This window comes from Suricata suricatta, chromosome 8, assembly GCF_006229205.1.
Source record: "Suricata suricatta isolate VVHF042 chromosome 8, meerkat_22Aug2017_6uvM2_HiC, whole genome shotgun sequence".
Lineage (NCBI taxonomy): Eukaryota > Metazoa > Chordata > Mammalia > Carnivora > Herpestidae > Suricata > Suricata suricatta.
In genome coordinates this window covers 133,563,431-133,590,977 of record NC_043707.1, presented here as the reverse complement: position 1 = coordinate 133,590,977, position 27,547 = coordinate 133,563,431, and the positions used below count along the sequence as shown (strand labels likewise).

Genomic DNA, 27,547 nt, shown 5'->3' with positions numbered 1-27,547 from the left:
CCGAGGGGCGGGCCCCAAGGTCGAGTTTCCAACTCACTGAGCAGCCTGTGCCCGCTTGTGTCTCCTTGGGAAAGGGCAGTGTCATCTATGACAGCAGCTTTGATCTCTTCAAAGAAATTGGGCACCTGTGTCGCCTCTGCAAGGCCATCGCGGGGAACTCGGAGCTGGTGAAGCCAGGCGGGGCCCAGTGTCTTCCGTCAGGTGCGCGGGGCGGGGCTGGGGAGGCTCCTAGGGCAGACAGCCCGGAGCACATGTGTGCTGGGCGTGTGTCCTGCAGACACATGTCTGTGCTGAATTTGCATCTGCGCTGGGGTGAGAGGCGTGTGAATCTCCCCGAGCGGGCTCGTGCATGAACAAGAACGGGAGCAGACATGCACGTGGCTGGGGGCCCTTGCAGGAGTAGCTTTTCCAGAACTGGGAGCCAGGGCAGGAGCTGACACAGATGAGGTCATGCCAGGGCTCTGCGTGAGAGGACACAAGACGTCCTTTTCCGCCCTGATGGCGAACGGCTGTTGTAGGTGACCTCATGGCATTGGTTACAGACACGTTTGAGAGCTGGGAGGCTGGGGGAAGGGCGTGCGCTTCAGGGACGTGAGTGAGGACACACATCCGGTGGGAGGTATGGGGTGGGGCAGGGGTGCTCTCCTGGGGCCCCCACCCCAGCCACCTCTCTTCCCTTCCCCCTGCAGGCTACAGCACCTCCTCCTTCCTGCAGATGCTGCACCCTGAATGCAAGGAGCTGCCGGAGCCCAACCTGCTCCCAGGGCAGCTGTCACACGGGGCGGTGGGCGTCAAGGAGGGCCGAGTGCAGTGGATCTCCATGGCCTTCGAGTCGGTGAGCTCCCCGTGGCCAGCCGGCCAAGTGCAGAGTGCTCGCCTCAAGTGTGTCGCCTCTTTCCCTGCCCCTGGCTCAGACCAGAGGGGTTGCTCTTCGGAGGGGAAGCTGCTCCCCACCCCCAGGTCACGTGGTTATGAGTGTCAGCATTGGGGGTCAAACCAGCACCACCTGACCACAGGGCGCTGCCCTTTCTCTGATGTCAGCAGTCTGCCAGTTCCCAGGGTCTGTGTCATTTTGCAGCCTCTGGGCTGGTGAGCAGATGAGGTGGTGGTGAGGGGGTGACGGGGGCTGGTGAGAGCCCAGGACGCTCCCCGCAGCTGCTCTGGAGGGCCAGGTTGTGAGCCACAGACCCAGGTGCTGGGCCTCCCCCTAAAGAGCTTGGAAGCCAGGGGACCAGCCGTCCACACGCGTCACCACTTCCTCTGTCATCCCGACACTCCCTGGACTCCCACGTGCACGCACAGGCATACGCACACGCGTGCACGCGCACACACACACACACACACACACACACACACACACGTGAGCACATGAGAGCCCTGACCTGGGCATCTGCGGACCTCAGGGCCCTGGTGCTTCACTCCATGAGCCTTCCCAAGCCCGCCCTGCAGTCCCCATGCTGAGACCCAGGGTCTGGCCCCCCCTCTGATCCTGCTGTGCTCTGTGTCCTTGAACAAATCACTTATCCCCACCGGCCTCAGGTTCCTCCTCTGAAGAACAGGGTCAGAAACCCCTGCCCTGCGGCAGCCGCCCGAGGGCAGCAGTGCGGTCACATAAAGATGCTGGGAACGAAAGCCAGCTCCCAGCCTTGCTCTCCTTCCCACCCGAGAGCGGCCATGCCACCGAGATCGAGGCCCCAGAACCTCCCCCCACGTGAACCCCAGGCTAATGTAGACACCACTTCAAAGGTCCAGATGTTTTTTTTAACTGTGGCAAAACATACATAATAAAATTAACCATCTTAACCATTTTTGAACGTTCCGTTCAGTAAAGCCTATTTCTATTGCCATGGAACTGTCAGCACCATCCATCTCCAGAATTCTGTCCCATTAAACGTGAACCCCCTTCCGCCCCTCCCCCAGTTCTGGCACCCACTGTCCCTCTCCGGGTCTCTGTGACTTTGACTCCTCTAGGTCTTTCAGATAACTGGAATCTATAGCGTTAATATTTCTGTCACTAGCTCATTTCATTCAGTGTAATGGCCTCCGAATTCATACAGGCTGTCACCTGCGTCAGAATCCCCCTCCTTTAAAAGACTGGAGCCCTAGACAGTTTTTAGACAGGTGTAGAGGGGACAGGATGCCATGCTCAGGCTCGTCCTCACGCAGAATGTCACTTCCAAGCTGACCCGGCCAACACTCACGCGCACGTGCACACAGACACACCGTAAAGGGTCCTGTGCTCAGGGAGAGCAGGATCAGGGTAGTGGGGCCACACGTGAAAGTCCCAGAGCAGGGTGAGGGCCTGCCTCTTCCCCTGAGCGGCTCCTTGGAGCTGGGGGCTGTGAGCCAGACTCACAGTACAGCCAGGAGACGGGCAGGTTGCTGGGCAGTGCAGCCAGGAGACGGGCAGGTTGCTGGGCAGTGACAGCAGCGACGATGGGAGGCACCGAGGTCTTGCCTGTCTTGGGTCATCAAAGGGCTTCCTGGAGAAGACAGAACCCTAGTGAGAGCCTTGAAGGCCGAGTGGGAGCTAGCTGTGCAAGCAGAGGGGACAGCGTGTGCAGAGGGGGCAGTGGGAGAGCATGGGGGCTCTGGGGGCCTCGGCGGGCTCCGTTGGAAAGGGACAGGGTCTTGGGTTACATCAGAACCTGCTACCCTTGTGAGGATCGCATGTGCATGCAGAGGCTGGTGGGAGGTAGTCCTCGACCCCATGCACAGCATTCTCCATGTGCGGGTGGGCAAGGGCGGCTGCTTCTGCCACAGAGCAGAGCCACCATCACCTGGGAGGAGGGAGTGGGCACCGCCCACCTCACTGACTCCTGTGCCCCGCAGACCACGTACAAGGGCAAGTCCTCCTTCCAGACCTACTCCGACTACCTGCGCTGGGAGAGCTTCCTGCAGCAGCAGCTGCAGACTTTCCCTGAGGGCTCGGCCCTGCGCCGAGGCTTCCAGACCTGCGAGCACTGGAAACAGATCTTCATGGAGATCATAGGCAAGTGACAGCCCTACCCCCACCTCCGGGTCTGGTGGCTGTGGGTGGGGACGGGCAGGGATGGGGAGGTGACCTGGGGCGGGCAGGGCAGGGCCTGTCTGAACTACAGCCTGCCATCTCCTCACCCCTGGCCAAGAGCCCCACAGCAACCAGAAGGGCACTGCGGCCAGGAGCACCAGTCGGAGGCCAGAGTTCGGGTCCCCTGCTCTAGCCACATTGTTTGATCTGGAATCCCACCACCTAGAAAGTAACAGGGATTGCCATGTGGCAGCTCTCTGTCACGATGGGCCTTCCTAGTGCCACGCCCTGTGCCCGCGCCCTAACCCATATTCTCCCTAAACTCCAAACAAGGCCTGTGGGGTAGGGGGGGCTAGTGCCCACTTTTACAGGTGAGGCCCAGGGAGGTCATGGCCGACCCAGAGTGTCACCACTAGTGGTGACCATGTCCACCTGCGCAACGCCAGTCACCTCTGAACCACGGAGGGGACGGAGGTCCATAGGCACCCCCCCCACGAAGTCGCCCTGAGGACCCTCTTCTCTTGCCTTCCAGGGGTGCAGAGTGCCCTGTACGGCCTGGCCCTGTCCTTGCTCATCTGTGTGGCCGCCGTGGCTGTGTTCACCACCCACGTTCTCCTCCTGCTGCCTGTGCTCCTGAGCATCTTGGGTATGTGGGCAGAGGGGTGACAGGCATCAGGCTGTGGGGCCAGGGACGGGCAGGGGTCTTGCTGGTGGCCTCCAGGCAGCAGGTTTCTCTCCCCCCTTAACTGTCACATCTCCTCAGTGAAGGTTTCTCGACTGCCCCCCCCTCCCCCCGAGATAGAAAGACCCTCTGCAACAGGCGTGCATAGGACCGTCCCCCACAAGCGTGTGCCCCCCCGGAAGGAGCACAGGATAGTAGCTCCCGGCCCAGTGACACCTTGCTGCACCCCTCCCCCCTCGGAGCATCCGCTTCTCCCTGGCCCTGGCCCTCCTTGCCCCTCCTGTCCCTAGAGGTGGGGGCTCCACTCTAGGCTTGGCCCCATTCCCCAGAGGCCCTCTGAGGACTGTGTGGGATGAGGGTCCAAGCTGCCTCCCCTGTTCCCCCCTGCAGGCATCGTCTGCCTTGTGGTGACCATTATGTACTGGAGTGGCTGGGAGATGGGTGCCGTGGAAGCCATCTCCCTGTCCATCCTCGTCGGCTCCTCCGTCGACTACTGTGTCCATCTAGTTGAGGGCTACCTGCTGGCTGGAGAGAACCTGCCCCCCCACCAGGCTGAGGTGAGCGCCCTGCCAGTCCTACCGCAGTGCATGTCCCGTCTCCGGTGCAGCTCAGGGACCCCCAAGGACAGCTGGACATCCCTGGTGCCCAGCTCCCACCCAGACTGTCTTCTAGGGACTGAGGTTTCCGCAGCCAGGCTCCCCGCCCAGGGGACCCGGACTCTGGGCCTTGGTCGGGTCCCTCCTCCAGCCTGTTTATCTAATGAGCATAAGGGGTTGGACCAGATGACACCCAAGGGCCCTTCCTGCCTCCCAGAGTCTGAGTCTCATTCTCCAGCCTGGGGAGCAGGACGGGCCATCCTAGTCATGACTCGGAGGCCACCAAACCCATCCGGACCTCTGTGGCTCAGTGAAAACGTGCTCACATGCTGTGTGCCAACACCAGCTCTGGGTCTCATACAGTTTTGGTTTTTTCCTAACCTGGAGTCGTGGTGGTGTGAAAACGCTCATAAAGACATAAATCAGGTGTGTGTTTAGGTGCTTCTAGTCAAAAGAAAGAGCTCCGTTCCAATCAAGGCCATTTATGAGGACCTACTGGGCAAATCAGCCTTAGCCTGGTCGTCATAGCAACCTTTAAGCACCTGCCCGAGCGCCCTCTACAGGGAATCATGTTCACCTGCACACCAACCACTGGGGAGCAGGTGCCGTTACAGTCCCCATTTATGGAGGCAGAACTGGGGGCCTCCAGGGGTGGGCTGGCCCCAGCCGGGGAGGGACCCCGCTGCCTTGTCAGTCCCTGGCCCCAGCTTCTGCCCTCACCCCACACCCAGGACGCCCACTCCCAGCGCCAGTGGCGGACGCTGGAGGCCGTGCGGCACGTGGGAGTGGCCATCGTCTCCAGCGCCCTCACCACGGTCATCGCCACGGTGCCCCTCTTCTTCTGCATCATCGCTCCGTTTGCCAAGTTCGGCAAGATCGTTGCACTCAACACGGGCGTCTCCATCCTCTACACGCTCACGGTCAGCACGGCCCTGCTCGGCATCATGGCCCCCGGCTCCTTCACCCGGACCAGGACTTCCTTCCTCAAAGCCCTGGGCGCCGTGCTCCTGGCGGGGGCCCTGGGGCTGGCCGCCTGCCTCGTGCTCCTCCGGAGTGGCTATAAGATCCCCTTGCCCACCGGAACCTCCCTATAGCGCTGGCACCAGGTCCTGACTCACGCACCTTTTGCCCGGCTGGCGTGGGACCAGGCGCTTGTTCTCTGACCCCAGAGACGTGTCTCCCGGCTCAGCTGTAACTCATTCTGTTCCCAGGCCTGAGCTGGAAAGTCACAGGTTGCTCAGCGTGGGAGCCAATGCCCACCGATGTGGCCCGAACTGCCTTCTTCACAGTGCCCAGCCAGAGTAGGGTGGGAAGCAGGCTACCACCGTGCCAGACACCCCCTGACACGGGAAGAGTCCAGCCCCTCTCCATGCCGGATCAGGGTGTCCCTCTCACGGTGCCTCAGTGCTGACAACTCTCCTACGTGGGTGTTATGGGGCCCCCATTCTACAGATGTGAAAACTGAGGCACCAGGAGGCAAACTGACTGACCTGTAGCTGGGTCAGTGGCAGAGCCCAGCTGCCTCCTGAGCCTCATGCTTCCCTCGGGGAATTTGCAGGAAGAGCACAGCGGGTTCAAGGGCAGGGGCTTTGCACCCCCATCCTATTTTCCCCTTTCCCCAGCTTTATGGCGGCCAGTGCTGGGTGGTCCTGTGGTCCCTCCCAGGCCTTTTGGTCCTGGCCGGAGAATAGAGAGACCGGCCTGGGGTTCTTCTGCATGCCCGACCCCAGCCCCAGCCTCGAGAGGCTCCTTCTCCCCGGGACTGCAGGGCCCCAACACAGCCTTCCTCACTGATCCAAGTGCCCAGCTCCCCAACTCGACTCTGGGGCTGGAACTGGGGGAGGCAGCCCCTGGGAGACGGGGGCTGACTGTGCCTGCCGGCCATCTCACAGCAGATGGCTCCTGCCCCAGCGACAGGAAACTGCCGCCCTTAACACGAGCATTGTAACATCGTAACATCACTGGCTCCACCACATTCTTAAAATTTTGATAACTAAGTGTTCCGCAGGCTGCCTGGCCAGAAGCTCTCACGAGGAGGGGGTGGGCCCGGGCCCCCCGGGGACCAAGGTCCCAGAGTGTTCTGCATGCCGGGGTGAGGTTGGGGGCTTTGGGTAGGAGTGGGGCTCAGTAGATGTGCCTTCTTTGAAAGGGCTCCTCTGGGTCCTCCGTTGGGGCATTTTTGAGGTCCTCTGGCATGCGGGGTGCTGTACCGGGCACTGGCCCCCTTCCTCGGGGCAGACGTTGGCCCTGGGCTTTAGAAAACTGCACAGAGACTGAGCGGGAACAGCCCTGAGGGTGGGAAAGATGTCGAGGGTGATGTCCAGGCTAGCCCACCTGTAAATATTAACGGGGGGTGCTGGGGATGCAAGGCCGACGTGCAGCACCATGTCCCCCCACTTCATGCACACCTGGGACCAAGCAGGGGCTCAGTCTTTGTGTCGGGAACAGCAGACCTTTGGACACTCCCCTCCTCCCATCTGTAGTGAAGACAGACACTGAGCAGTTAACGGTCTTAGTTACTATGCCCCACATTCTTCTGGGAATTTGTATCAATCTTCTGAGGCTGCCGTAACAACATGCCACCACCCGGGGAGGGGGGCGGGGCTTAGACCACAAATTTATTCTCTCACAGTTCTGGAGGCTGGAAGTCCAAACCCAAGGTGTCAGCAGGGTGGCTCCCAGGGAGAGTCTGTTCTGGGCCTTTCTCCTGCCTCCTGCTGGTTGCCGGCAGTCCTTGGGGGTCCTTGGCTTGTAGACACATCACCCCAATCTCTCCCTCTGTCTTCTCATGCTCTTCTTTTCTCTGTGATGTTGACCGTCATCCTCCCTTTCTAAGGACACCAGTGGTTTCAGATGAGGGTCTGTCTTAATGACTTGATCATCTGCAAAGACCCTATTTCCAAGGAAGCTCACGTGCTGTAGGTACCAGGGTTAGAGTTTCAGTGCGTCTTTGGGGCAGACATTTCAACCCAGAACAGGCTCAGCCTGCGTCAGCTCCTTCAGGAACCTTACGCAGTGGGTGCTAGCATACCCATTTTGCACACGGGGACACCGAAGTTCTACGAGACAGACTTGGCTAGGTCACACAGCTAGTTAAGGTGGGGCCAGACTTTGACCCCAGCCAGCCCTGCCCCAGGATGTAAGTTCAGCCACGAAAAGCATACCACGTCTGGGAAAATTATCACAAAGCCTGATGGTGGGGACATTCTCTGAGCAGTGGGGGTCACAATGAGTGAGAGGCCTGTTGTTAGAAACTCTGGGATGGAAATTGTTGAATGTGGACAATACTTCACACTTAAGTGCTTTTTTGTCACCCTGATGTGAAACCTGGGCCCTCGGAGGCCCAGCAGAGAGCACTACGGCCCAGGGGCAGGTTGTGCCTGGGACCACACAGGCCTGAAGGGGCTGCTCAGGAATTCAGGCCAGGGTGGGGGTGAACCCCCAGCTCCACAGAGTGGGGGACCCTTACACGGGGTTGTGCCCCTTCCAGTGATCGGCGCTATGGGAGGAGCCAGCAAGTTCTAGGCCAAGTTCAGGCGGGAGGGGGTGACCGGGAGGCAAGTGGATAAGGCACCTCAGAAGGTGCTCAGAGAAAGGACTGCCCCGTCTAATAGCCTCTCCAATAACCTAGTTTTAAAGCTGAGGCAGAGTTGTTTGCATATCATTTGCATGCAGTCCAAATAATGCCCATTTATTTGTAAAGAAACCCTCACTTAGCCCATTTCCTTTTAAGAAACAGCTCCTCTTCCTTCCCCTTGGCCTGTTCTTTTTTTCAGTGTTGTGGGGGTGGTGAGCAGGCAGCCAGGCCTTGGTGTCACAGTCACCTCCCAGCAGGTGACCAGGGCTGCCCCACCTAGGTCCTATTCTGGGGACCCTCTAGCTCTTCAGTGAGCTCGGTTCCCATCTTAACAGATGAACAGATGCCCAGAAGGGAGGGCAGTTTCGGATGGCACCAGGCTTCTCCTGCCACGCCCCCCCTCTCCACTCTGCCTCCCTGCCAGGCTCCCCCTCTGTGGCTGACATTCTCAACTTCAGATCTTTATTTCTTCTTCAAAGCTGACCTGTCCTGATCCCTCAGACCCTATGTGGTGATCGCTCTGTCCAGCTCCCGGCCAGGAATGCGCTCCCCACCAGGGGTGGGGGCCGAGGCAAGGCTGAGGGACAGAGGTGGATGACTGAGTCCACACACCTGTCTACTTGCCTACAAATAAATCCCCCTTTATCTTGTTTGTGAATAGTGGCACGCAGAGTCCCAGAGGCACTAACTCCCATGAAAAGAACCTTGACCTTCCTTTACTACTGATGCACAGCTCACAGTCTTAATGAGCTTTTGCTGAGCATTAATGAGATGCCCTTCATTAGCTCGGGCACAGCACTTATTCTGGAGTCTGGGAAGATGTACAGACGTTCAGCAGGTCAAGGAGGGCCATGGGGGCACAAGGGGAGCCCAGCAGAGAGAGACCTTTGTCACCTGCAAAAGTTCTCTGAGCCCCTGCTTCTCTCCCTCCTTCCTTTGGAGGCCAGGAGATATTCATGAGAGCCAGCTTTATTTTGGAGTGCCTACTGCATCCCAATCCCTAACCATGCATTCTTGGGAATTCTCACAGCATTCCTCACAAGAGAATGTTTTTTTCTGTTTCACTACTAAAGGAAATTGAAGCTCAGAGACAAGAAGTAACTGGCCTGAGATCACACAGCTTGTGAGAGACAGAGCTGGGCTTCCCAACCAGGGCTGTTGGCTCCTGACTATATGTTCTCTGTCCCCTACAGCCTCTCGGCATGCACCACCTTTGACCTGAGGGCCAGCTGACCGACGTCCCTCGGTTATTGTCCCCCGCCTGCGAGCTACTCTCAGAGAAAGGGACACCGGGTCTAGAGTCGAGAGTCCAGCGTCTGAGTCTTAGCTCTGGCACTGCCTGGGTGACCTTGAACAGATCACTGAACATTGATCCAATCCCTTGGGAAATGGGGTAGGGGACAAAATGATGTCCAGAGCTCCGAATCCTTCCACTGCTCTGCTGGCAGAATTGGAGTCTCCTGAAGTCCAGCTGCCCCTGTGTCCATCGGTGGCTGTCCCAAGTCTCTCTTGTTCTCATCACTGTTCACATCCGATGGGCAGAAGAATGTGCATTTGAGTTGTGTGTTCATTTGTTCAACAACTTCCTTGCTGAGCACCTACTGTGTGCCAGGCACCATTCCAGGCCTCCGTGATACAAGGGAACACAAACAGACCCAGACCTTGACCTCCTGGACCTTACTGTTGAGGTAGAGGAAATTAATAAAAGAACCCCTTAGGGCGTCTGGGTGGTTCAGTCAGTTGCACATCCGAGCTCGGCTCAGTTCATGATCTCGCAGTCTGTGAGTCCCAGCCCCACATCGGGCTCACTGCCATCAGCCTGTTAGCACAGAGCCCACTTCAGATCCTCTGTTCCCTTTTCTCTCTCTGCTCCTTCCCCACTTATACTCTCTCTCAAACAATAAAGAAAACATTTTAAAAAAAAGCACCCCTCAAGTATATAACCACAAACAGAAGGCAGTGAGGGCAAAGAGTGAGGGGTAAGGGCACGAAGCCACAGGGCAGGGGCTGGCACAGGGGTCCCAGGAATCACGGTTTCTATGCTGAAATTTCAAGGCCAAGGACCAGGTTCCCTGCCTCTGGGGAGTTGACCCCACCAGACACAGGCCTTCTTGAGCCAAAGGACAGTCTACTGCAGTCTGACTTTAAGGCATAAAAGAAGGGATTCATTGCATCTTCGAGGGGACAAGCCTGGAGCCTCTTGGGGCAGCAGGCATGGAAAGGAGTGACACGCTGGCCCAGCAGAGATCATCTGGCTCCGAGTGACACAATAACCCACCAGGTGAATCAAGAGGGAGCTGAGCACATCCGGGGAGTGGCCCTCCGCACAGGGCTCTCAGGCCAGCCTCGGTGACTGCAGAGAGAAAGCTGCTCAGGGAGAACCAAGTCTCCTTTGCCTCCAGGGCCTCTAGAGTTCAGAGTGGTGGTCACAGCCACTCCGGCACGCTAAATACCACTGCCTTTGGCATTCGAGGCTCAGCGGAGTCCTGTGAAATGCTAGCCACTCCCAACAGATGTAAAATATGAGCCCAGCCTCCCGCGTCCACACCCCACTGTGCCTGAGGAGCTCAGGCTGGCTTGGGGCCTGATGCCTTTGCCCAGCCCCGCCCTCCAAGGTTGCCTGGATCTGCCTTAGAGGCTAGGTCTGCACCCTGAGACCAGGCTGTAGCAGCTGGTAGTGTGCTTCCCAGCCCCAAAGAGGTGTTGAGGCCCCCCCACATCACACCCCAGAGGGAGGGGCTCAAAGGGAGCCTCTTCCCTTCCCCCATGCTCTTCCCAAACTTTACTATCTCCTTCTTGATTTCCCCACCTTTAATCTGTCTCCCGCAGAGCCCATTCTTCCCGCTTTTGGTCACTGCACCTTGATTTTTTCTTTGAGGATCTTCCCCATCCGGACATGTAGTGCAGGTGACGCTGAGGCTCCCCTTCCCCATGGACACAGGCTCCCCCAATTGCCCCCTTACAGCACCCCCACCCCTCCACCAGATGAGTGGGTGTGTAACTTAGGCCTGGCCAACCAGCACATTCCATGTTCTGACCATAGTGATTGGTGGAGGGATGGGCACCTGACCCCCAATGAGTGTCCTCCTCAGGACTTGCTGGAATCATGGGAAAGATGTACTCTCTTTTGACTGATATTCACAGGCTATGGGAGGAGAGATTGGAGCTTCCCTGAAATGGGACCAAAACAGAGGAAAGCAGAACTAAGGGTAAAAGTCAAATTTCTGATAACATTACTTAAGCCTCTGGATCCAGCCATGCCTGAAGCTAAACATGCCTAGACTTCTTTCTTAAGCCAACAAGTCCACTTCTCTCTAAGGCACTTTGAGTAAAGTTCTCTTTTGCTTTAAATCAAGAGTCCTAACTAAATAGCCCCCAACCAAAGGTTTCAAGGGTTGCTATTATTTACAGTCTTAAGCCCCAACTCTTTCATGTAACATTCAAGGCCCATCATGACCTGGCCTTAAGCCTGCCTTCAAGCTCACCTCCTTCAAGGTCCTCCAGCCATCCTAGACTCTTCATCTGCCCCAGACATTCCCCGTCTCCACTCTGGACTACGTGCACATGTCCCCCTTACATTTCCCCGTTAACGCCTGTCAACTCTGACCCATCCCTCGAGACAGCTCGGATGCCACCTTCACTTCCCCTTCCCTTTCATGGCTCTTTGCTGGAACACCATGTTCCATGCTGTCATGAGTCATGTCCACGTCTACCTTCCTGGCTGACAATATACCCTTGAGAAAGGAAAAAGCTGTGCCCACTCCTACGACTGCGCACAGAAGCTGGACTCTATCCCAGGGGAATGGGGAGATAATGAAGGGTTCAGGACACCACTTTAAGCTTATCCAATTGGTAAAAATCTAAACATTTGATAATACACTCTGTTGGCGAGACTATGGGGAGACAGGCTCTCTTAGGTATTGCTGGTGGGAGTATAAACAACCGTCATGGAGGGTAATTTGGCAAAATAACTATCAAAATCACAACTGCATGATCCTTTTGACTAAGCAAACCCACTTCTGAGAATTTAGCCTGCAGATAAACATACACTGGTCAAGTGTAGACGTTAGTCACTGAAGCCTTGTCTGGTATAGCAAAGGACTGAGGGCTCCTAAATGTCCATCAACACAGGGACCAATGAAATAAATTAGTCCCTTCAGACTCTAGAATACTCTGTAGCTGTAAAGAAAGAACAAGGAAGCCAAGTGCCAACATGCGAAATATCGCCAAGCTACATCAAATAGGCCGACGTGGCAAAACAGTGTGTAAAATGTGCTAGCTTATGTGTTTAAAAAAGTAGGTAGGTGAGAGGATATATACTCATTTTTGCTTGTGTTTGCATAAAGAACCCCTGAAGGAAGCACAGGAAAGGCTAAAACACTGGTTACCTGTGGGCACGGCGGGGGGCAGGGAGTACCAGGCAGATGGCAGACAATAACTGGAGGAAGACTTTTTTAATAAATCTTTTCACATTCTTGGATTTTTTTTTTTTGACTGCAGGAATGTAGTACCTGGATGATTTTTTTTTTAAGCAGAGGAGAGATGTGGCTTTCATCTGCTCCTCAGAGAGCTCACTCTGGCTGCAGGGAAGAGGGTGGACTGGAGGAGGGTAGAGCGAGGCAGGGAGAGCAGTGAGGAAGGAGGGAGGGGGGCACCCTCCACTCAGAAAAAGCATCTACAAACATCAGCTGAAGTGCTCTGAACTCAGGCACTGCCAGGAGCTGGTGGGGCCAGCAACAGCCTCCTTGCCTCCTTCTCTAAGCAGAAACCCAGACAATCACCTGCTCTGAAGCCAAAGAATTTAATCAGAGCCTTGGGAGTGCCCGGGAGTGTGGCACTGCCTGATGCCTCTTCCTCTCCCCCTTGGATCAGGCAGAGGGAATTCTTGGTAGGGGCACAGGGTGATAGAAAAAGGATGGTGCTGGGCTATGTGTCCATGCTGGTGTGGAGCCCTACAAATCAGATTTTGTGTCCTCATTCTGCCTCTATTAACTGTGAATTTGAGCAAGTCACTTGCTCTATCTTAACCTGTTTGCTCATCCATTAAATAGAATAATCCATGGTGCATGCTTGTTGCATTTTAAATGAGGTAATATAATGCCAAGGGCTTGGCCATAGCCATACCTGCTAAACCACCATCACTACCATCGTCATTGTTATGTAACAGATTTCTCCCAACCCAGGGTAGCATTTATGTGCTTAGAGTTGCAAAGCACTTCAATAAATAGGCACTATTTGCTTCCCAATTAGTTTTTCTCCAACTGTGAGTGATATGTTTTTTCTTGTCCCATTGACCTTGGGTCTGGCCATATGACTTTGCATTGTCTACTGGGATGCTGGGAGGAGTGAAGCAAGCAAAGACTTGAAATATGTCTGTCCAGGGGGACTTGCCCTCTGAGCTTCTGCTTCTCCAAGAGAAAGATGCGCCCCAGGGAGCCCACTTGTTCTAGGAGGCTGAGAAATATGTGGAACAGACTGGACCCAAACTGTAGTCTGGAGCCAAGCAAAGCTGGTCCTAGCATAGATCACCTGACTCTCAGCTGACACTGTAAGTTATTGTTATTTTAAGCCACTGGCTTTGGGGAGATTTGTTTTGTAGCATTATTGCAGCAATAGCTGACTGAAGCATTGGCCATTACTTCCAGAATAAAGTTGAAGGTCCTTCACATAGTCTTAGAATTCTGTTAGGATCTCATTGACAACTTCCCGTTTTTAACTCACACAACTGACTCCACTTTGTACTTCGGGCCTCAGTTGAACCAAACTTATTTCAGTCCTGATGCATATGCTGCTCTGGCTCACCTCCAGCCTCTGCAGCAGGCCATTCTCCCTGCCTGGAACATTCTGCTCCCTACTGCACCTTGATAGCTCCTTCCTACCCTTTGGGACTCAGCTTCCTCCAGGAAGCCTTCACTACTGTCCCAAGTCTGAGTTGCCTGTCCTAGGGTGTGACCCCACAACCCTTTGTATTTCTTGTACCCTTTGTTTTTAGTGACCTTCAGCTTGTCTCTCCCCATGAGGGAATACTCCATGAAGGCAAAAGACTGAATATCCCCAGTTCCTGGCATAGAGTATATTCATTGTACATATTTTCTGAATGAATGAATTTCCTGCCCCTTTCAAGCCTCCATCTGCCTACCTGTAAAACAGCAACTATCTCATCAGAACCGGGGCAGAAGGATGCCTTTGCTTTGCTTCTCTACAGGGGGATGAATTAACAGGTGTCTTTTACTCTCCAGCAACTCTGCATCCTTCCTTGCCTTCAGCCTCCTTCCCCACCTCTTGTCAAAGGGACTGGAGGTGAAGGACGTGGTTTCTCAGCAGATCAGTGAAGCCTCTGTTCTGCACAAGCCTACCTGGCAGAGATGCTGCTTGTACTTATCTGGCTTGTGTGGGGAGAGGAGAAAGGCTTCTGACCGGGCTGAACCCAAACAGCCGCTCTATGTCTGCCAGGGTGCCTTCGGGCAGATCTGCCTTCCCTTGGTGAGAACAGGCAGAATTCTGCAGGGAGGGGTGGAGGAAGGCTGAGGTATAACTAAGTCTCTTGCACATGCCTTGAAGTCATGTCATCACTACCACACTCCTTGAAAGAAAGATTGTATCCCATTTTCTCAGAGAAGAAAGTGAGTCACCCATGCACTCCCAGTGGTGGAATTCTAACCCAGGCTGGCTGACTCCAAGGTCAGTTTCTACTGCATGCAATAACCTCCACCCTGAGCAATGACCTCAGTGGTGCAAGTGGCATCAAAGGAGACAGAGAGCTTAGATGACATTATTATAATAAAAAGAGAGACACCCTGAAATGGGTATAGCACTATGCAATCCACAAGAGGCTGTCTCACTAGTTTCCCACAACTTGGCAAAGCAGGCCTATTATCACCCCATTTTACAGAGGAGTAAACTGAGGCTCAGTAAGGTGAAGTGATTTCTCCCAAGATCTCACAGCAAATGGCAGAGCTGAGGCAAGACTCCTCCTACCTTTGTCCCCTGGATCACTGAACTCCAGAGGTCCCACTCAGGGATTCTGGGGCCCCTGCCCCAGGGGGACTTTGGGGCATCTGATACCTTGGGACAAGTCCTTTCTCCATGGTGTGGTAATCAGACCATTAGCCTGCCTGGGTTCCGCCTATAGCTGTGCAGCCTTGTGAAAGCCACGTGATCTCTTTGAGTCTCAATATACCAGTAGATACTGCTGCCTAACAAACCACTTCAAAAACTAGTGGCGTAAAACAATAGCCATTTATTTAGTCCATGATTCTGTAAGCTAATTAAATTAAGCTAGGCTCATCTGGGTGGTTCTTCTGATGCTAGAGGCTCCCTCATGTATCTGCAGTCAGCTGTAGGTTAGCTGAGTGGTTTTGCTTTAGGGGCTTGGCTGGCTGTCAGGCTGGGCGAACAGGGGTCACAGGGCCATATGGCACTCACCAGGCTTGTTCACAAGGCAGCATGATGGTTCCTGGAGAATGAGCAGGAGTGCACAAGGCCTCCTATTATGACTTGAATTGTGTTCAACCCTCCTGTTACGGGTTGAATCCCTGAAGACAGATTATTCAGCTTTGTTTTAGAAAAGAGAGAGAAAGCAAGGGTGGAGGGGAGAGAAAGGACATATACATTTGCCAACCCCAAAATGCAATTTATAAAATGAAAATCTGGTGTGACAGTCTACTAAATTAACAATTTATAGATAATTCACTATGCTTATACCATTAAGCAAATACACTTTAAATTGATTTCAAATTAGTGGGCTAATGATTTCCCTCAGGTCCAGTCTCTGCCAGCCCCCCCCCCATTGCAATGTTTTTAATAAGAGGTAGGTGTGCAATAATGGCCTCTTTATTCCATAATTGAAGCCATAATTGAACTTGAGGTCATATCCAAGGGCCCTATTGATCTACATAGAGAGGAAAAGTGCTGACAGTGACCATCTTTAGGCCAAAGAGGCGGGGTGGGCCAGGGGAGAATCCTGCAGCTGTGGCAGATTTGGAGATCACTTTTTGTATGACTTGCAGGTAGCCTAGATGGCTGATGAGGAAGATAAACAACCTTGAGACAGGGAGAGCTCTTAATTCCAGTCCTGCAGGGACTCCCTAAAGGCATGTTAAGGATATGTGTGACCCTCCAAGATTCCCAGGGTCCCGGAATGAACACTGCACCCTCTCTTGTCCCACCATGCCTACCTGATCCCCAAATCTCTAGTCCAAAGGAATCCAAGCAAAGGTACACCACAAGTGTGTTCTACTTGCCTTTCTCATCCTGAGTTTCAAGTCCTTTAACCCTCAGCTCAGCCAAGATCTTCTCCAACCCCAACTCAGAAAGTCAGGATAGAAGGTCATTGGTTCTTGTTGACATAGTTATGGTTGCTTCCATTTCATAAAGCACAAACCATTATCCATCTCTACTGCTACCTCCAAAGGGGCTGTAAGAACTTTCTCTCCATCTCAAGAGAACATTGGAGTCTCATTTGATTCTTCATCAGTCATTTTGGCTGTTCTGAACCCAGAGATCTTTTGTCCAAAAGGTATGCCTGACAGAAGGAAGTGGGAAGGGAAGCAGAGAGGGAAAATGAAAAATCCAGAGGAAAAAAAGCAAGAATGACAGAGCTAGTGTTAAAAAAAGAGCATAGAGCAACAGAGAGAGAGAAATTTTACAGAGGAGTAAATGTGTAATGGAAAAATCTCATGACCTCAAGGTCAGAGAGAACAGCCAGGGAGGTGAGGCAGACTGGGGACACTTGGTCTCCTAATGAGTGTATCAATGTTTAGGACAATCTGTAAAATACTCCATGTGTGCCCTTGAGATTGTTGAGCTGTCTATAAAATAGTCCAAATTTGAACCCTAAAATTATCTAAACATTGTATACTAGCAGTAGATATAATGCTCCCAAATCTCATAAAATCTAGACAAAAGACAAGAATGGAGAAAACCAGAGAAGGAGCTTGCTATTTCCCTGCTACCTATCCCCATCCCGTTCTTGGAGCATAAAACTCCTTGCAGATTTTTAATTGACCTTTGAGTGTGTGAAGCTCCCAAGAATCTTTCATTGCTCTAGTGGGGAGGTAGGGGGAGGTAAATATGATGCTCCTAGTTCTTCTTGGCCAGCGCTTCTCTCAGACATGTTGTACCTGGGGTATGGAGGAAGGAGAAGGTTATTCATTCTAAGCTCTGCATCATCTCATTCACATTCCAATACAGGGGTCAGTCATGGTGATAATCAAAGAGAAGAAAGGTCTCAGAGAAGAATGTCTCTGGTTTCTAGGGAGAAATTAGTAGGGAATAGTTTTCTAATCAATATTGATCAAAAAAAGTCCCAGAAAAATCTAAAGCCACATTATTTAAACAGAGTTTTCCCTAGAACATCTTCTCTGTTGATCAAAAAAAATGAAGAAGGGCAAAATAACCAAGGAGAAATTCATGTTTTCAAAAAATGACTGTAAATTGATGCTATTATATATGTATGTATATATACATATACATACACTGTGATCAGCAATTTCACTCCTGGGTATGTACCCTACATAAATGAGTGCTTTGTCCAACAAAAGGCATGCACAAGGATGTTCACAACTTTATTCAAACAGCCTCAAGCTGGAAACAACTCAAATGTCCATCAGCAGTAGAATGGATCAATAGACTGTGGTTTATTCACACAAAAGGGTATTATACAGAAATAAAAAAGAATGAACTACTGATATGCAATGACATGGATGAATCTCGAAACATGATGCTGAATTAAAGAAGTCAGATATAGAAGAGTTAATACATTTATATAAAATTCAAGAACAAGAAAAACTAATCTATGGTGACAGATGTCAGAAAAGGGATTACCTTTGGTGGGAGGCAGCACAAGGAAGTGGTGCTAAAAATGTTATGCATTTTATTTGGATAGCGGTTATACACACATGCACACTTGAAGCTTTATATTTAAGATTTGTGTACTTGATACAAGTTATTCCTCAAAATGATTAATAAATATTTTTAAATGGTCACTTCACTCTATCAGTCCAAAATTTAAATCATCGCCTGTCATTCATTTCTCAGGGGCCATAAAATTCACAAACCCTTGAGCTTTATTTTCCATTTTGAGGGAAATGGAAACATACTTGCTCATTGTGCAAGTGAGGACAGTGAGGCATGGGATCTTCCAGCAGAGGCACCACTACAGATCACGCAGTGTAAGGCTGGACTGACAAGTGTCATGGCTAGTGCAGACTGTGAGCCACGATCTGTGGCACCTCTGTCCTTCCTCATGGCATTATTGATGTGGTGCATAGCGCCTGAGGCTGGACATGCCCCTTGGAGCTGCCAAACGGTCTCATCATCCCATAGCCCTGCCACTCTCTCCCTAGAGCAGAACAGGATGGCTGTCACAGCAGCTCCTGGATTAATTTCAAGACATAGCAAATTAGAGTTGAATTATAGTCCAGCCTTGTGATTTCCAAGAGTTATCATTGTAGTGACCCAACTATGCTTGGTGACCATACGCCACGGGTAGCTCCCAGAGGCTATTTCAGCACCTCGGACAGAGGTAGGTCCCCCGCTAAGACCGGGTGCCCAGCAGGGTCTATTATTTCAGCACCAGGATCAGCGACTCACGCATTAAATGGGTATGGAAATAGACTGGGCTTGCAAAACGTATTTGCAGAGAGCAGTCTTCCCACAGTTTGCTACTTACGCACAACGCTACTGCTTCCAGCTTTGTATAACAATTAAAATCTGACAGCATTAAAAATGTATGTGTGATGAGAAGATTGGTTTGGAAAACACCCAACATTTACCTCCCTTCCACCTCCACCTCCTTCCTCCATTCCAGGTGTTTCCCAAGGGACCTGCACTTCAGGGAATGCCCAGGTAAATAGGGTTTCTCATATTTTAAAGTTGTCAGTGGAGTACATGGGTAGAAGAAAAGAACCCGTGGGACCAAATTTATTTTCCCTCTGAAACCTACATACAAGAATACCTTCCTCCCTGAGAGTGAAAAGCAAGGTTATTAGAGATCTTTCCTTCAATATTGAAAGCCTGCTGTGTGCCAGGCCTTGTGCTCAGCACTTGAGATATAGTGATGAGTCAAATAAATTCCCTGTTCTCATGGAGCGTACAGTCCAGTGGGAAGAAAAGACCAAAAAAGAAAATACATAAATATATCAATAACTAGGATAATTTCAGTTCATTGTAAGATCTACAAAGAAAATAAGCAGAGAAATAGGCTGTATTGTGACTGGGTGAGAACTAGTCTAGCTAGGGCAGTCAAGGAAGGCTGCTCTAAGGAGATGATGAATGATTTGAGTTTGGAACAATGAGAAGGAGCCAGACTCGTGAAGTGTTAGCAGAAATACATTCCAGGGGAAAGGTGCCACAACTGCAGTGGTGCTCCGGTGGAAACAAATGTGGCATGCTCAGAGGGTGGAAAGGAGCCCAATGTGGATGGAGTATAGTACATGAGGAGAAGACCTGGAGGAAATAAGGTTGGAGAAATAGGAAGGAACTTGTCCGCGTGGGCCTGTGGGTCATATGACATGTTGGGATCCTAAGCATGGGAGTAATCTGATTTATGTTTAAAACAATCTGATATTTAGCTGCTATGTGTAGAATGGACTGGGGAGGTGAGAGAGGAAACTAGCAGACCAAGTTGGACTGTTGCAACAGTCCGCTGAGAGACAACGGTGATGATAACCCTTCTCACCTCCCATCATTTGCAATTTTATCTCCAAAATTAAGAATGCACTTCTCTGAGTCATCCAGGCTCCCTTTCTGCAGTCCCTCTTATAACCAGTGCCACACATTGGTTATTGTGAGATATTATGAGAGAACATGCACAGGGTCACATTTTATGGCTTATGCCATTGAAAGAATGAATAAATGGTGGCTTCAGAGCTACATGTCTCATCTAGAAATAGAATCTATTACCTCTTTTACACCAGTTTTTCTCACTCTTTAAATTCGTGGGCTACTGCTTGGGGAGGAAGGACGTGCGGAGCACTTAATCCACTCCTCATGGCTCATCATCTGAGAAATAAGCCTTACCAAGCCAGTGGGAATGGTAGGCTCATGCTGATGGGATATCAATGGAGGAGACTATATACTATCATATATGCAGTGAACAAAATCATGAACATATATGATACTTAAAGCATTAATGTAACAGTGATATCACTTCCCAGACCAGCCAGAAAACCCAGGGAGACCACCAATACATAATGTGCAAGTCTATGCTCTAGGTTCAACAGCCATAAGTGCCTTGGGAATTTGTATCCAATATGACCACCAAGAAGGGATCAAACTGTGCAATGAGAGGAAAAACAAAGGTCACTTGGCTTAGTATCAGGCCCTCTGGCACTTGATCTCAACTCATTCACCAATTCACTTGAAGATATCAGGCAAATCCTTTCCTTTCCCTGGGCCTCATTTTTCTCAAATGTAAAATGAGAGGGTTTATTTGAACCTCATGATTTTCTAGCTCAAGAAGTCTCTAAATCTATAATGGCCCTAGGACCTTAACTTCCCACATTCTTTTGTATCTCTTTGTGTACTCCCAAACCCCCCCCAAAAAAAGTATGGAAAGCATGTATCATTGTGCCCATTTGTCAGGATGGGAAAACTGAGGCCGCAAGATCACACCATTCACAACTCTACCCAACTGAATGAGAGAGGGCTTAGATGCAATTACAACTCACTCAGGTAAACCTAACTCTTCCAGAAGGAGCTCACAGCAGTGCATCCTGCACAGCCTTCCTCACCTCACTCCAGATACCCCCTCCCCTTCTCTCAGCCCCTTCAAGTCCCTGCTGCTGGATCCTGGCTCTTCTGCAACCTCTCTGGTCATCATCAGGAGGTGTGCTGGTACTACAAAGATGCTTGTGCTCCATGCAGCCTCTGGTGGGTATGTATTGCTATTTCAGTTTCAAGGCTATTGGCAAATCCCATCATGGCCAGGCCCTTCCACTGGGCTCATAATTTGGAAAATGTCAGCTCATTAGCATGGGCGAGGAGAGGAAGACACTCTGGGCTTTATTTAGCAGTCCTGATTTAGTAGATGTTCCCTTGCAGCTCCTGGGCCTTGAAGGAATCTGGGCCCCGCCTGTGTGTGCCTGTATTTGTTATGGAAATTACTGTTCACCCATACATATAAATCTGCAAGAGAGCCTCTTGTCATTTCTAATAGTTCCACAGACTGCACTGGGAGAAGTCTGGGCAGAGCTGAGGCTATTTCAGAGATGCCAAGACCTCCATCTTTGTGGTAACATTAGAGAAATCTTGACCACCCAAAGAGCTCATGTAATAGTTTCCGGCCATCAAGAGCCTGCAATGTGCCCAGGATTGTGCTCAGGGTTTCCCATGTATAATCTCATTTAATCCTCACATAACCCAATGATCTCCACATTTTAGACGAGAAGACTGAAGCGAGGAGAGATTTAAGAGACTTAATATCGCAGGAATGGAAAGCAGATACCTTTAATTGCCCGATTTCTAGGTCATCTCCATGATTCTTTGATTCTTTAGGGAATAAAATCATAGTGGGCGGAGAGGAAGGAATGGGAGTGGTATGCTCCATAAGAGGTGGACACTCCCCAAAGCAGTCGCCCACTATTTCCCCCCTGGGAGATGTTCTGCCTCCATCTGGAGAAAGTTTCTCCCCCACAGAATGAGACTTGGGGCTCAAAATCTTGGCTTTTTATTACCTTTGTGGTACAATCATTCTTCTCTCCTTTCCTTTATTGTTAAGAATTCTTTCAGTTGTGCCAGAAACATGAGAATCCTGGACAATTTCTGGTTGGGGACATGGCTCTACCCGGAGGCTCAAGCAATGCTGTTAGAACTCTGTCTCTTTCCAAGTCTCAGCCTGCTTGGAGTCATTCTGCAGGTGGACCTGTCCAAACCAGTAGCCAAGAGAGTCATCACAGGCCCCAAATTTCAAACTCCCAGACAAAAGAACACCAAGACTATTGACAAACACACCAAGACTAAGTATGTGTATATTGTATTTTTGACAAACACACCAAGACTAAGTATGTGTATATTGTATTTTTCCATTCTTGGCCCCCACAGTATCTCCCATGTCCTTTTACAACATAACACTGACACTCCTTTCATCTCATGGTCAAGTTGTCCCTTCCCCTTGAATCTGGTAGACTTTATGGCTGCTTAGAGCACTCGAATATGGCAAAAGTAATGCTTTCTCTATTTCCAGGTTCAGCCCTTAGAAACTGGCAGCTTTGGGGCACCTGGATGGCTCAGTCGGTTAAACATCTGACTTCGGCTCAGGTCATGATCTCAGAGTCCATGAGTTCAAGCCCCACGCCGGGCTCTGTGCTGACAGCTCAGAGTCTGGATCTTGATTAGGATGCTGTGTGTGTGTGTGTGTGTGTGTGTGTGTGTGTGTGTGTGTTTCTCTCTCTCTCTCTCTCTCTCTCTCTCTCTCTCTCTCTCACTCTCTCTCTCTCTTTCAAAAATAAATAAACATTAAAAAAATAAAAAGGAGACTGGTAGCTCCTATTTGTTGCCTCTTGAGACACTCACTTCTGAAGCTCTGAGCCCCCATTTAAGAAGTTGAAGACCACCATGTTGTGAGGAAGCCCAGGGCATGTAGAGAGGCCAAGGGCAGGTGTTTAGTTACAACAGCCCAAGTGGAGGTTAAAGTGGACAACCAGCATCACCACCAGACATGTGAGCGACATCGCATCAAGGTGATTCCTGTCCCTGTAGTGAGTCCTGCTTGGTAAAGTCCCAGACATCATCTAACAAAGACAAGTCAACCCTGCTGTGTCCTTTCCCAATTCTTGGCCCACAGAATCTGTGATCACAATAAAAATGGTTGTTTTAAGCCACTAAGTCTAGGTGTCCTAGGTCATGCAGCAAAAGATAACTGGAATTTCGTGTGTGTGTGTGTGTGTGTGTGTGTGTAGGTGTGTGTGGTTTAGAGAGGTTGCTTCCCAAGGAATTAGAAGGCAGACAGATAAGCACATGAGAGAAACAAGCACTATATCTAACGCCTGAAGAACTGCGCATGGGGCCCAGCATACCTAAACGTACCAGCTCTCACTGCTGGCAGAAATGACTGCCTGGTGAAGACAATGTACACATGGTCTGTCCCAGTGTTGGGCCTCACATTGCCCACGTAGCTTGGCAGAGTGTTAAAGGACTTAGCAAGCTCTTCTGTATACTCCCTCTTCTTCTATCCAGTGAGCTGGCTGTTCCTCTAAGCAAAGTGTCCCCAAGCGGGGTCTCTAAGCTGCCCAAGTCCAGGGTTTCCCACTCACCTCTTTTTCCTTATAAATGGAGCCCCACCCCTGAGCTGTACTATGTCACTGGCATTGACCTTGAGGTCCCTGTCCCTTTTATGCACCAAACCCAGGCCAGTCATTCTCTCAGCCCCTCCAGCCCATTCCTGGGCTTTTCTCATCCCCCTGTTCCTCCTACAGTCTCCTGGATTCTGACTCAGAAATAGTCTTTAAATTCTGCTCCTCTTCTTGCCTTTCTGTGCTTATTCCTTCCAGGGGCTGCCAAACTGCCCTGCTTCTGGGGCTCTTCTCTCCTCTTTTCCGAATGCTTAGATTCTCAACAAGCCCCAGGTCCGTCATCCCCCACTTGCCCGAGTCATCAACCCACAGGAAGAAACGGAAGTGCCTCGGGTACACAGCATCGGGGCTAAGAGTGCGGTCTCATTGCCAGCCTGGCTCTAACTGCTGGCTCTGCTGCCCGCCAGCTATGTGGCCCCCAGCACATTAGTCAGTCTCTCCGTGTCTCATTGTCCTGCCTGCAAAAGAGAAATGACAATAGCTCCCATCTTGTGGGGTTGCCATGAGGATTAAACAAGATAACCCAGCTGAAGGACTCTGCACCTTGCTCCTGGTCATTGAAATGAGACCAGGGCTCCCAGACTCCTTGTTTAAATACAAATTCCAACAGGACCAGGTTTGCTTGTGCTCATTCATGCGGGAGAAGAGACAGCGCCCATCACCCTCCTCCGGTTTCACAAAGCCAATTCACAAGTATTTAACACCTTCCAGAAAACAGAAATATCTGCTTATATGTTACCACCAGGGTGGTAAAGTTTTAAGTAAGACAATCAGTTGGAATTATGGGGGGTTTTCTTTAAAAGCGAAAACTGCTAACCAAGGAGCACTGCAACCACCTCGGAAGTCAGGGTGCCCGTAACAAGCTCTTTTGTTAGAAACAACATTGGCGAGGGTAGATTTCTCATGCAGACTAGAATGAACCTGCTTTCCCATAGCTGCGGGGAAAGTGGAGACTTTTTTTTTTTACATCTTATCTTGCTGAGATCTCTTTCACCAGCAGCTATAAGGACTTACAGTTTCAAGGCCCAATATTGGAATTCTATTAGTCAGCACAGAAGGGGGGAAAAAAGCAGTTCTTGAGGAGGTCAAAACTCAAAATATAAAAGAGAAAAAAACAGAAGTGTTGTAAAGTGAAATGTGGGCGTATTAGATAATTCCTATTCGTATGGAGTATATAATAACCTTCAGTACATGGTAGGTATTATTTTTGTCTTTGTTCTTATGACATGTAACCCTACTGAAGCCACAATGCAAATGGTCAGTGTCACCATGGCACAGAGCCCAGCAACCAAAAATTTACTTAAAATCATTTCAATTCTTCAGCTGCATAGCTCAAGGGGACACACAGAAGTGAAGTCAGAACAACTTCCCAGATTCCTTATCTCTGTCACCTACATCCACGTCATATTTGGTTCCCCCTGGAGACTCCTTCCTCCCAAATTGCCCGGTCAGGACTCTGGCTCCTGAGCTACAGATTTTCCCACTGTTCCTTCCTAGTCTCCCTGACCCCAATATCCCAAAAGCCAAGGAGCTGGTCTGATAACACGAGGCCCTTCCCTGGAGTGGGGAGGGGGACTAACAGGGGTGGAAGGAACCCAGAAGACAATCCCAGAACCCTCTTTATCGGGTGGGGTGAGGGACAGGCTGGGAACACCCCCAGGTCAGTCCTTCCTGTCCCACCATACTCCCACCACGTGACAAAGGCCCCCCATGGCGGGTATCTCTCTTGGCCCCAGGAACACCAGGATTCCCTACTTAACATTTACGAAACATGTCTCTAACTCTGAGCTGCCGGGGACTGCAGCAAATCAGAGCTGGGGCTGCTGCGTGGGAACAAGGTTTTGCCTCTCTCAGCCCTCGCTGTTCACAGCACCAGCCTAGAACATTGGGAAACAGCCTGGTGATGCTTGGAATCTCAATCCACAGTCTGGATGCTGGCCCTGCGACCAAATCCCAGTGCCAGTTGGAATGGGCCGCTGGGGTCTCACTTGCCTGCCCTGCCTGGCCCAGATCGCCGGGAGGCTCAAACAAGGTGGCACTCTGGAAGAGCCCTTCCCCTTTCCTCAATAAGACATCTCCTCGCCACCGACCGCCATAGCTTCCAACACACCCTCCATTCAGCTTAATTCTTCAGTTTAAGAAATTGTCTCTGAAACATTCCCTGAAAGCCAATGGGGACCCGTTGGCACTGGGGTGTGAGCTTCTTGACCACAGGCACTTTATCTCCACATAGTAGGTGCTCAATAAATATGAATTGAATGAATAAATGACTGCTCTTGTCTTAATCAACAGCATAGATTAAGGGGCACCCGGGTGGCTCAGTCGGTTAAGCATCCGACTCTTGATCTTGCCTGAGGTCATGATCTCACAGTTTTGGGTTCAAGCCCAATGTGAGGCTCCTCGATGACAGGATAGAGCCTGCTTGGGATTCTCTCTCGCTATGCCCCTCCCTTGCTCTCTCTCACTCTGTCTCTGAAAATAAATAAACTTTAATTTTAAAAAAAGAGCATTGATTAAGCTAGACCATGTTACTCACTGATACCTGGCAGAGAGTAAGTTTTTGGATACAGTTATTCATCCATCCACTTGGCAAATACTAGCGGAGCCTCTATGCAGGCACTGTGCTAGGCACCGAAATACAGGCGATCAGAGCAGGAACTGTCCTTGGTCTCATGGGGATGAAATGGGCTGCCCTGGTTAGACATGAGGGCACCCTTGCCCTGCCCCAGAGCCAAAGCCCCTTGGGCCTCTTCTCCAGAGAACAAACTCTCTCCAGCCACCCATCGCTACCCACCCTCCTCCCCCCAGGAAATTCACAAAATGAGAGACCAGAGGTGAGGGAGTGAGTGTCACTGAAAATGGCCATTATCAGATTAGACAAACCCCATGGCCTCCAGCCAGCTCCGCCCACAGCCCCAGCCACCAATTTACTGGGATGAAAAAGGCTCATCCATATTTCATTTCAGGCATTCAGCATCCTCAGCTGCCGTCCGTCCCTTCAGTGGGCCCATTTCATGCCTCCCTGCCTCAGAGAAGGCCCTGGACCTAAGGGGACTTGCAGGCCCTGAGCTGACAGCCCATTTGCCCAAAGTCTACCCCCAGCTCCCACAACATACATTCTATGATGCACTCAGGCCCCTTTCTGAGCCCAGCCCCCACCCTCCACCCCTCCCATGGGCCAAAAGAAAAGTGATTCACCCCTTTTGCCAGGAAAGCAGCCCAGCTTCCTCGTGCCTTCCCCCCGGTGTCCCCACCTCCCCCAAGGGACCTGGTGCTGGCCACACACCTAATGTGTCGGCAAATCAGCACAGGAATGGGGGAGCAAGTCTTAGTCCCTGCAGGTGGGTCTAGGACAAGGCGAGGGATTTTCAAGCATGAAAAGGACCTCAGAGATAAGGGAACTGCTATTCGTTTTCTCCCTCCCCCAGCAGGATGGTCCGGCATTTGCCTTTTTCCCCCTTCTTGCGGAACCAACGAGAAACTAAAGCAGCCAGAGGACTCGGCAGGACCCAACAACCTTTGGAAACTGCAGGGTTGCGGCAGCTTGGCCACGGATAGACAGGGAGCCCCGAGGAGTCAGCAAAATAGTGCAGGAGGCAGGCAGGAGCAGGGCCCACTCTGTCCTCACCCTTAACCACAGCCAAATGAAAGCTAGGGAGCTGAGGAAGAAGAGTGGGGCCAGGAGCCTCCAGGGCCGCAGGGCCATGAACCAGAGAATGGGGGAGCTTTGCTCTAGTTCAGCTCTGCTACAGTGACCTTGGATGAGTCCCTTCCCACCCCTGTAATTCACTCACTCCGACAGTAAGTGAAGGAATTGCATCAGGTCTGCAATTTTAAAGACAGAGATTAAAGGACACACTCTTCTCAGAGTGGAGTGACATCTGGACTCCTTGCTCTCCCAAGTGGTCCCAAGCTCAAAACCAGGAGGGGGCTTCTGGGCAATGCTTCGGGGGTGTCCCCAGCCTAACCCTGGGGTTCCCAATGGGACACAATAATCTAATGAAGTGAGGCTCCCCGTGAACGTGACCCACTGAGTCCCCCCATCTTTGAGGTGGGGAGCCTGGTGATCGGCAGTTTCCAAAAGCTCTCCTAGCAAGATGAGTCACAAAGCCAAGCTGGAAACAGCTGAGCTGGAGGGGAAGGAGAGGAAGGAGGTGGGGCAGGGACCCTCTGAGACTTCCAGAGTAACAGGCAGAGGAGCTGAGGGCCCAACCTATCCAGGGAGCACCTTCGCTGCCCAACCTGTCCAGAGAGCACCTTCATTGCCCAACCTATCCGGGGAGCACCTTCACTGCCCAACCTGTTCCAGGAGCACCTTCACTGCCCAGGCTGTCCTGGGAGCACCTTCGCTGCTCAGGCTGTCCCAGGAGCACCTTCACTGCCCATCCT

At 51.4% G+C, this 27,547-nt stretch overlaps 1 protein-coding gene across 1 annotated transcript in view; it reads left to right on the top strand.

The window, feature by feature from the left end:
• DISP3 (dispatched RND transporter family member 3) overlaps positions 1 to 8,523 on the top strand; it is a 49,015-nt gene extending 40,492 nt beyond the window's left edge. Inside the window, exons 15-20 of the mRNA XM_029945913.1 lie at positions 75 to 201; positions 690 to 835; positions 2,833 to 2,992; positions 3,543 to 3,656; positions 4,083 to 4,249; positions 5,020 to 8,523. Of these exons, the coding sequence (XP_029801773.1) occupies positions 75 to 201; positions 690 to 835; positions 2,833 to 2,992; positions 3,543 to 3,656; positions 4,083 to 4,249; positions 5,020 to 5,382 (1,077 nt within the window). The 3' untranslated portion in view covers positions 5,383 to 8,523. The remainder of the gene's footprint in view (positions 1 to 74; positions 202 to 689; positions 836 to 2,832; positions 2,993 to 3,542; positions 3,657 to 4,082; positions 4,250 to 5,019) is intronic.
• The last annotated feature ends 19,024 nt before the right edge of the window (positions 8,524 to 27,547 follow it).